General features: G+C 43.3%; 1 protein-coding gene across 9 annotated transcripts in view; it reads left to right on the forward strand.

Moving 5' to 3' along the window:
• Positions 1-10000, forward strand: part of RyR (Ryanodine receptor) — a 636026-nt gene that overhangs the window by 383767 nt on the left and 242259 nt on the right. For all 9 annotated transcript variants that reach the window (XM_076213834.1, XM_076213833.1, XM_076213832.1 and 6 more), the window contains one exon: positions 7683-7811. In XM_076213834.1, coding sequence (XP_076069949.1) covers positions 7683-7811 — 129 coding nt within the window. The remainder of the gene's footprint in view (positions 1-7682; positions 7812-10000) is intronic.

The following is a 10000-nucleotide window of genomic DNA, read 5'->3' on the forward strand; positions in this document are numbered from 1 at the left end:
AAAGGACACTTTGAATATCGGGGAAAGGAAAGCGGGAAGGGGAACTGTGACCACTGGGAAAGGACACTCAGATGACCGTTACTGTGGCCTGGGTGTCCGTCGCGGACGGAGTGACTGCTCATGGGAGGGCTGATTTGTCTCGTAGCTGGGTTGTCTGGTTTGGCGGATTCTGAATGGCTTGAGGCTGGGGAGGATGGTGGGGGCTTCCTGTTGGGTGTTCAGTGTAGGTTGGCTGTATTTAATGTGGAGGGCCTCAAGGAGGGCAAGGCGGCGCTTGTCACTTTCTTGGTCTAAAATGGTGGTATTGTCCACTAGGATGGATCTGGTGATTGGAATGTTATGGGTCTCCTGAAGGTGTCGCTTAGGGCCTCCATTGTTAAGGTGGTATGTCAACCGTCTGGAAAGGCGAGTGGTAGTGAGTCCGATGTAGGAATCTTGGGGCGTACAGTCCCCAAAAGGACACTTAAACTGGTACACCAGACTCACACACTCGATGTCGGATGGGCGTGGGGAGCTGTTATTTTTCATGATAAGGTCTTTAGTCCTCTTGTTCTTATAATAAATGGCAAGTTTAATGCGGTCCATCTCGTTGGTGGGGGTCACATTGTCCTTGATGATACGAAGAAGTGCTTTCTCATCCTCCTTATAAGCGCTCGACATGTAGGCCCTATAGAACAAGGTAAAGGTATTGCCTTCTTCTACAGGAGTCTGTTGCCCTTCGTACCACTTGCTCATGACGGCCCGCAGTACACGTTGGCAGTCGCTGTTTGAGTGGCCATTGTTGACTAAGAGCTGTGTAGACCGGTCAATTTCTTTCTGGGTGGAGGTCCAACTGGAGCAATGGGTGAGGGCTCTCCTATAGAAGGATGCAATAGTGGAGTCCTTATATTTTTGAGGGCACTCACTCTCTCCATTCAAGCACAATCCAGGATTAGTTGGCTTGGTGTACACTGCTGTGTGGGTGCTCCCGTCGGTTTTCTGGGTGAGGAGCACATCAAGAAAAGGAAGGACGCCGTCTGTCGCCTCCTCCGTCGTAAATCGAAGGCCTGACACTTCCTGAAGGAGGCAGCGAAGGTGTTCACTCCCTCAGAGTCGGTGGTCCTCACGAAGATGTCGTCTACGTACCGGCCGTACAACAGGGGGCGGCCAGAACGATTGAAGACCTCTTTCTCCACCGAGCCCATGAAGAAATTGGCGAAGAGAACACCTAACGGAGAGCCCATAGCCACGCCATCAATTTGTTGGTAAAGTTTACCATGGGGGCAACGGAAGGCGGCCTCTTGTGTACAAATCCTCAGAAGTTCACGAAGGTGAATCTCTTCTAATTTCAACAGAGGTACTGGAGAAGACCGATATACATGATCACAGATGTAGTCGATGGTGCGCTGAACGGGAATGTTTGTGAAGAGGGACTCCACGTCAAGGGATGCCATTACTCCTTCTGCGGGGGCGTTGTTCACACAATCCAGAAACTCACGGGATGACTTAAAACAGTACTGTGTGGGAACAAAAGGCGTGAGGATGGCATTCAAAGTTTTAGCCAAGTAAACTTTACCAACAAATTGATGGCGTGGCTATGGGCTCTCCGTTAGGTGTTCTCTTCGCCAATTTCTTCATGGGCTCGGTGGAGAAAGAGGTCTTCAATCGTTCTGGCCGCCCCCTGTTGTACGGCCGGTACGTAGACGACATCATCGTGAGGACCACCGACTCTGAGGAGCGTGAACACCTTCGCTGCCTCCTTCAGGAAGTGTCAGGCCTTCGATTTACGACGGAGGAGGCGACAGACGGCGTCCTTCCTTTTCTTGATGTGCTCCTCACCCAGAAAACCGACGGGAGCACCCACACAGCAGTGTACACCAAGCCAACTAATCCTGGATTGTGCTTGAATGGAGAGAGTGAGTGCCCTCAAAAATATAAGGACTCCACTATTGCATCCTTCTATAGGAGAGCCCTCACCCATTGCTCCAGTTGGACCTCCACCCAGAAAGAAATTGACCGGTCTACACAGCTCTTAGTCAACAATGGCCACTCAAACAGCGACTGCCAACGTGTACTGCGGGCCGTCATGAGCAAGTGGTACGAAGGGCAACAGACTCCTGTAGAAGAAGGCAATACCTTTACCTTGTTCTATAGGGCCTACATGTCGAGCGCTTATAAGGAGGATGAGAAAGCACTTCTTCGTATCATCAAGGACAATGTGACCCCCACCAACGAGATGGACCGCATTAAACTTGCCATTTATTATAAGAACAAGAAGACTAAAGACCTTATCATGAAAAATAACAGCTCCCCACGCCCATCCGACATCGAGTGTGTGAGTCTGGTGTACCAGTTTAAGTGTCCTTTTGGGGACTGTACGCCCCAAGATTCCTACATCGGACTCACTACCACTCGCCTTTCCAGACGGTTGACATACCACCTTAACAATGGAGGCCCTAAGCGACACCTTCAGGAGACCCATAACATTCCAATCACCAGATCCATCCTAGTGGACAATACCACCATTTTAGACCAAGAAAGTGACAAGCGCCGCCTTGCCCTCCTTGAGGCCCTCCACATTAAATACAGCCAACCTACACTGAACACCCAACAGGAAGCCCCCACCATCCTCCCCAGCCTCAAGCCATTCAGAATCCGCCAAACCAGACAACCCAGCTACGAGACAAATCAGCCCTCCCATGAGCAGTCACTCCGTCCGCGACGGACACCCAGGCCACAGTAACGGTCATCTGAGTGTCCTTTCCCAGTGGTCACAGTTCCCCTTCCCGCTTTCCTTTCCCCGATATTCAAAGTGTCCTTTCCTAGTTTCAGACCAGAATAACGGTCATTTCTCTGTAATCTTTCCTAGTGTTTACCTTCTGTATTTATAATCATCCATTTCTTTGATATTGTCACAATTGAAAATGCTAACTGTGATTAGCGAAACGTCTTGTATCCTGTTCTACCCATTAGATGGCTTCTATCGGCAACTTGGTTTTTTCTTTACCTCTCCATGCTAGAGAGATCTTTAGAAGACTTGAAACTCATCAGAGCTCAATTTGCTGTTGCATACAATTCAATATGCCTCAAAGAAAATATTTTGCCGCGTTACTCCAACACACACACACATATATATATATACATATATATATATGTGTATATATATATATGTGTGTGTGTTTGTGTGTATGTATATTCTAGTTGAAATCAACTGCTCTATTTGCTTTAACAATCTTCAAGACTGTATTCTTTAATTTGGAGAATTCTTTCCTATTAGCAACTGAGAGGGACTGGAAGTAGTCATTCATGACTCAAAAGAATATACGCAGTGTATGCCAACTGGTATATTTTTGCATAGTAATAGTATTCAATAACTATTGACTCCACCGAAACTATAGTTTTTCGCCTCGTCGTGAGGCGTCTTCAGGGTGAGGACTGCTTTGTAGGATGCTCTGTTATGTTGAAAGGTCTTCCAACGAATAATGACCGCTGGTTGGATGGGCTGGCTTATAAGGCTCAGCCAGCCTAGCTCAGACGGAATACTGGCTCCTCATTGGCCGAGAGGGGCAGCATGAGATTTTGTCCGGGAGCCGAGGAGGTGGGATTTTGTCTGGGAGCCAAGAGGGTGGGATTTTGTCTGGGAGCCAAGAGGGTGGGATTGTGTCTGGGAGCCAAGAGGGTGGGATTTTTTCTGGAAGCCAAGAGGGTGGGATTTTGTCCGGGAGCCTGACCTTCACCTGTGTACGCAGTATAGAGGGATGCCTCCCCTTCCTAGATGTGGACATCTCTAAACAAGAACAGGGCTTCAAGATTAAGCTATACACTAAAGCCACCAACGTGGGCCGCTGCCTCAATGCCAGGGGAGAATGTCCTGTTTCATACAAGATATCCGTATGATAGTGTGCACAGACCATCAATGTGGCACATAATGGCAGAACTAAATATTCCAGCTAAATAAACATCACTCGTTAAAACGTGCTACAGGGAAGCAGATGTACGGTAAGAGTTAGGAGGAAAGAGACAGAGTTTCAATATACACAGTGGACATAGGCAGGGATGTATGCTGTCACCTTTACTATTTGATCTTGCACTGGAGGAAGCAGTCAGGCAGATTACCAACCATCAAGGTGGAGCTAAGTTATCCAGTGGTCAGACTGTGGAGAAAATTAATGAGATATTTACAGTATTCCAGAGAACAGCAGAACGGGTAGGCCTAAAATGCAATGAGCAGAAAACGGAAATTATAAAATTAAGTAGAAATGGCAATTATACACCAGGAGAAGAACAATTTGGATCACAAAGTGTGAAGAAAGTGGTCCAAGTACCTGGGATCCATTGTCAGTGAGAGAAATGAGTTAGACATCGAAATAAATGAACGAATAGCTGTAGGATACAGATGTTACCATGCCCTGGCATCTGTAATGAAGAGTCGGATCATCAGCAGAAGAACTAAGATAAGAACATATAACATTACAATAAAACCAACAGCCCTGTACGGATGTGAGACATGGACACTTAAAATTTTGAATACAATATCCTGATAAGAACCCTCGGCCCAATATATGATGAAGAAGAAGGAAAATGGAGACGAAGACACAACAAGGAAATTAGAGATCAGACCGGACAACCTACATCCAGGATGAAGTACGGGGAAGAAGAGCATGTTCCTCCATGGTTCTTCCGATGTTGATGGCTTAGAATTAAAGTGCAATGTGGTTGATAAAAATTTATCCCTAGTCACTGGGACCCGTTCAGTGTTTTACAAATACTTTGCCGCGTTTGTATACTTACCAATTGTACTATCATAGTGGAGATGGGTTGAACGCAAACTTTCGTGTATATGTATGTAACTCGAGCATACAAATATGTAAGAAAAGTTGTGCTCAACTTATATCTCTCTTGATGGTGTAGTGGTCAAGTTACTACAAGCACTGGTCACGTGCTGGCCTTGGTTCGAGTCCTCGGGCATACCACGTTTCAATTTCTGCATGTGTCTCCACGGTTCTTCCGATGTTGATGGCTTAGAATTAAAGTGCACTGTGTTTGATAAAGATGTATCTCAAGTCACTGGGACCCATTCAGTGTTGTATAAATACTTTGCCGCGTTCGTATACTTACCAATTGTACTATCATAGTGGAGATGGATTGAACGCAAACTTTCGTGTATGTGTATGAAACTCGAGCATACAAATATGTAAGAAAAGTTGCGATCAACTTATATCTCTCTTGATAGTGTAGTGGTCAAGTCACTACAAACACTGCTCACATGCTGGCTTTGGTTCAAGTCGTCAGTCGTACCACGTTTCAATTTCTGCATGTGTCTCCACGGTTCTTCCGATATTGGTGGCTTAGAATTAAAGTGCACTGTGTTTGATAAAGATGTATCTCAAGTCATTGGGACCCATTCAGTGTTGTATAAATACTTTGCCGCGTTCGTATACTTACCAATTGTACTATCATAGTGGAGATGGATTGAATACAAACTTTCGTGTATGTGTATGTAACTCGAGCATACAAATATGTAAGGAAAGTTGCGCTCAACTTATGTCTCTCTTGATGGTGTAGTGGTCAAGTCACTACAAGCATTGGGCACGTGCTGGCCTTGGTTCGAGTCCTCGGGCATACCACGTTTCAATTTCTGCATGTGCCTCCACGGTTCTTCCGATGTTGGTGGCTTAGAAATAAAGTGCACTGTGGATAATATATATATATATGTATATATATATATATATATATATATATATATATATATATGTATTTACATGTTTATATATGTACATATATATATATATATATATATATGTATATATATATACATATATATATGCATATATATATACATATATATGTATATATATATATATATATATATGCGTGTGTGTGTATGTGTGTGTGTGTATACACACACACACACACACATATATATATATATATATGTATGTATATATATATATATATATATATATATGTATGTATATACAGTGGCTGCAAAAAAAAATTACAATTAGAATTTTTGGTTAGATAAACACAAAAATACAAGTTAAATGGGTTATGTTCACCTTTTATGATCGCAATACTTATACAAAATTTTTACATTTTAGTATTTTGTCATATTTTCTTTCGTCTTGATGACCCTCTTGATCCTCCTGGGTATGGAAGCGGCGAGAGTGGCGAAATACTCCGGGTCCATCGAAACTTCAGGGTCTCCTTCAGCTCCGGTATGCTGCTGGGTCGTTCCTTCTGCAGGGTGTTCTTTATTTTGTTCCAAGCATTTTTGATTGGATTGAGGCCAAGGGAGTTACCAGGCCACTCTAGAATGTCAATATGATTGTCCTCGAGGAATTTCTTGACCGCTTTTCATTTGTGTGCTGGTGCCCCGTCGTGCATGAAAAAGTTGCAGTTGTGTATCTCCCAGAACTTCATCATGTGGTCACGGAGAACATCGATGTAGTTGTCTGACTTCATAGTGACGTCTTTGGGTAGGAAGAATAAGCCACCTCTGCCCTTAGTCCCGCTGAAGGCGCCCCATAACATCACGCTGTCGGGATGTTTCACGGTTTTGACTGTGTGCTTCGGGTCGTAGCGGGAGGCATCACTCGGGCGTCTGACGATCTTCGAAGTACCCCTGATGAGCCGGAACGTACTCTCGTCACTGAACATGACCTTCTTCCACTCTTCTGATGTCCAGTGTTGATATTTCTTGCAGAACTGCAGCTTTTTCTTTTTCATGTTCTCAGTCAGAAGAGGTTTCTTGGCGGCTCGACGTGCTGGTAATTTCAAGTCTTTCTGAAGTCGATGCTGTATCGTTCTGACTGTGACCTTCTTGAGCAGCTCCGGATGTTTTTCTTTTAGTTCTAAGGCCGTTATACTAGGGTCTAACATCACTTCTCTCTTCAGAATGTGGTCAGTGCATGGCAAAGTCTTCCTTGGCCGGCCATCGCCCTCCTTCCTTCTTGGTGTGGTACCCGGTGGTATAGAGCCACCTGCTTTCTTGAAGCGGTAAATCGTCATTCTTGTGACCTGCAGCTCAGCCGCCACGCGTATCACAGACATTCCTTGTTCTAATAGAGCAAAGGGCCCGACTCTTCTGCGCCAAATAAAGCTGACTTTTTACCATTGTGCCTGGTAGAAGTGGAGATATAGGGCAGGAAAGGCGACCCTCGAGTAAAAAAAGGGGCGCTCGGGAGCAGCCTGCAGGTGACCCTCTCTCATCGAGCTTTGGTAGATCAGTGAGAAGTGATGCGGGGCCGTAGAAGAGAGTAAGGAGAGACTAAGCATCCTACATCAGCACTAGCTCCACCACTTCTCGTATGGCGGGAACGAGAATAAAATTGTTACGTCGATTCGCGTGTAACATTTTTATTTCCGCTCAAAAAAATTTTTTTTTGCGGCCACTGTATATATATATATATATATATATATATATATATATATATATATATATATATATATATATATTTGTGTGTGTATATATGTATATATATATATATATATATATATATATATATATATATATATATATATATATATATACATGTACACATGCTTGTACGGGTAGGTATATATATATAATGTGTATGTAAGTGTGTGTGTTATGAAGCACGGTTTCGTACTTGCGCTTTTGTTACCCTAGACGTAATTCCTCTGCATTCATGTGACCATGGTTCTTCATCAGATTCCGCTTTTCTTTCCTTCCTCTGCAGACCTTCACCGAGGCTACCACGAGGATGGTGTCGAGGCTGACGAGGTCATTCGGAAAAGTAGCCTGAAGCCCAAGATGGACAAGACCGCCAGCATGGACGTGCCTCTTGTCAACGGACAGCCAGAACCAGGTAAACTTTTTGTCTCGAACTCTTTCTATTTTTTTTTAGGTAATAACTGGCTTGAAGAAGACTTTAGAGAGTCATGCTGTCTTTTTCTGAAAATGTAGTTACTGTTGCATCTAAAAAAAATGAAAACTCTAGAGAATCATGGAGTCATTATCCTGAAATGTAATTACTATTACATCCAGAAAAATCTTTGAAGACTCTAGAGAACAATGGTGTCTTTATCCTGAAATGCTGTTACTCTTTAATCTAAAAAAACTTTCAGTATAAAAATGTCTACGTCAGCTCAGAAGCAGAGGTCTGAGTACCTCTTTTGGTCTTCTACCGTTGATATTCATTAACAATTAATATTTAGTAGTGGATGACTCTGCTATGTATTCAAGAATTTTAGTGGAGGGAATAAGTCAGGGGAGGCAGTTTTGTAGCCAACTATAGACGTGTGTGAATTGCACATTTAGTTACACATATACATGTACATATACATCTATACATATACAATTATACATATACATATACATATACATATCTATCTATATACCAAGAGCTTTTTCACCTTTACAGAGGAGGTAGCCAAGTCAAAGACACGTACCTACTCCCACCCATTCCACTCCTATCCACCACGCTTTCCTCCATCTTAGCTTCTCATGGGTGATAGTTTATCCCTGTATCCCATCCACTGCCCTGGGTCTGAAGCAATGTAGCAGGACATAGTACATCCACAGCAAGCCCGCTTCACTTAATTGGCGACCCTCCCCCTCTCCGTCTTCTCATGCAGAAAAAGAGAAGACGTGGAAAATCACTTCGGGCTGCGTCAAAATATCATTCAGACATGAGCACCCCCCTACCGTCATCCCCCGCCCCCTCCCTTCCTTGCATAACAGTATCATCTATACACAGCCACACACCACTTATCTCTATCCCATTCCCTTTCACCCCATCCATCCATCTCATCCTTGGTCGTCCCCTCAAATTCACTCCATCCACCGCTGCCCTCCACACCTCTTTTACTAATCTTTCTTCACCAATTCTTTCCAAATGTCCAAACCATCCCAATACTCTTTCACCAGCCCTCACCTCTTCATTTCTCACTCTATCCAACCTAGTAACGACTACCATACTTCTCAGATATTTCAAAATTTTTCTCTCCGACTCTTAAATTCCACGTCACTCCCCCATACAAAGCCGTTGGCACAATCACCCCTTCATACAATCTCCTCTTGCCATCCATTCCCGTATGCCTATTACTTATGACACTTTAATCCCCCAAGACATTTACTTGTTTCTTTCAATCTACAATTTACCTCTGCCTCGACGTCTCCATGTGACCCCAAATACCTTAAGTTATCATCTTCCTCCAGTGTCTCCCCTTTAAGACTTACTGCCATCCTCTCTCCTTGCGTATCTCATCACTTTGTTTTTACCCACATTTACCTTCAACTTTCTCCTATCGCATACCATCCCAAACTCCGTCACTAACTCCCTTAACCCGCCCTCTGACCCTGCCACAACCACAGTGTCGTCAGCAAACAACTGGCTCACCTCCTACTTTTCTCCATTTTCCTTAACCATCTCCAGTCGCCTCCCCATTACCCTCGCCTTTACCTCCCGCACCACCCTATGTACATACATATACATTTATATATATAATACACACACACACACACACACACACACACACACACACACACACACACACACACACACACACACACACACACACACACACACACACACACACACACACACACACACACACACACACACACACACACACACATATATATATATACATATATATATATATATATATATATATATATATATATATATAAACATATATATATACACATACATATATATACGGTATGGGTTGAGAAAAGTTTATTGGTGTGACGCTGCGACTGACATAGTCTTCTTCAGAGAATGGTTGCAATACTTTTCTCCATTTTCCTTAACTATCTCCAATCGCCTACCCATTACCCTCGCCTTTACCTCCCACACCACCCTATCTATGTACGTACATATACATATACCTATACCTATACATACATGTATATATATATATATATAAATATATATATATATATATATATATATATATATATATATATATATATAATATATATATACATATATGGTATGGGTTGGGAAAAGTTTATTGTTGTGACGCTGCGACTAATATAGGCTTCTTCAGA

Source organism: Oratosquilla oratoria, chromosome 32 (assembly GCF_046742065.1).
Source record: "Oratosquilla oratoria isolate Oo_2021 chromosome 32, ASM4674206v1, whole genome shotgun sequence".
In the NCBI taxonomy this organism is placed as follows: domain Eukaryota; kingdom Metazoa; phylum Arthropoda; class Malacostraca; order Stomatopoda; family Squillidae; genus Oratosquilla; species Oratosquilla oratoria.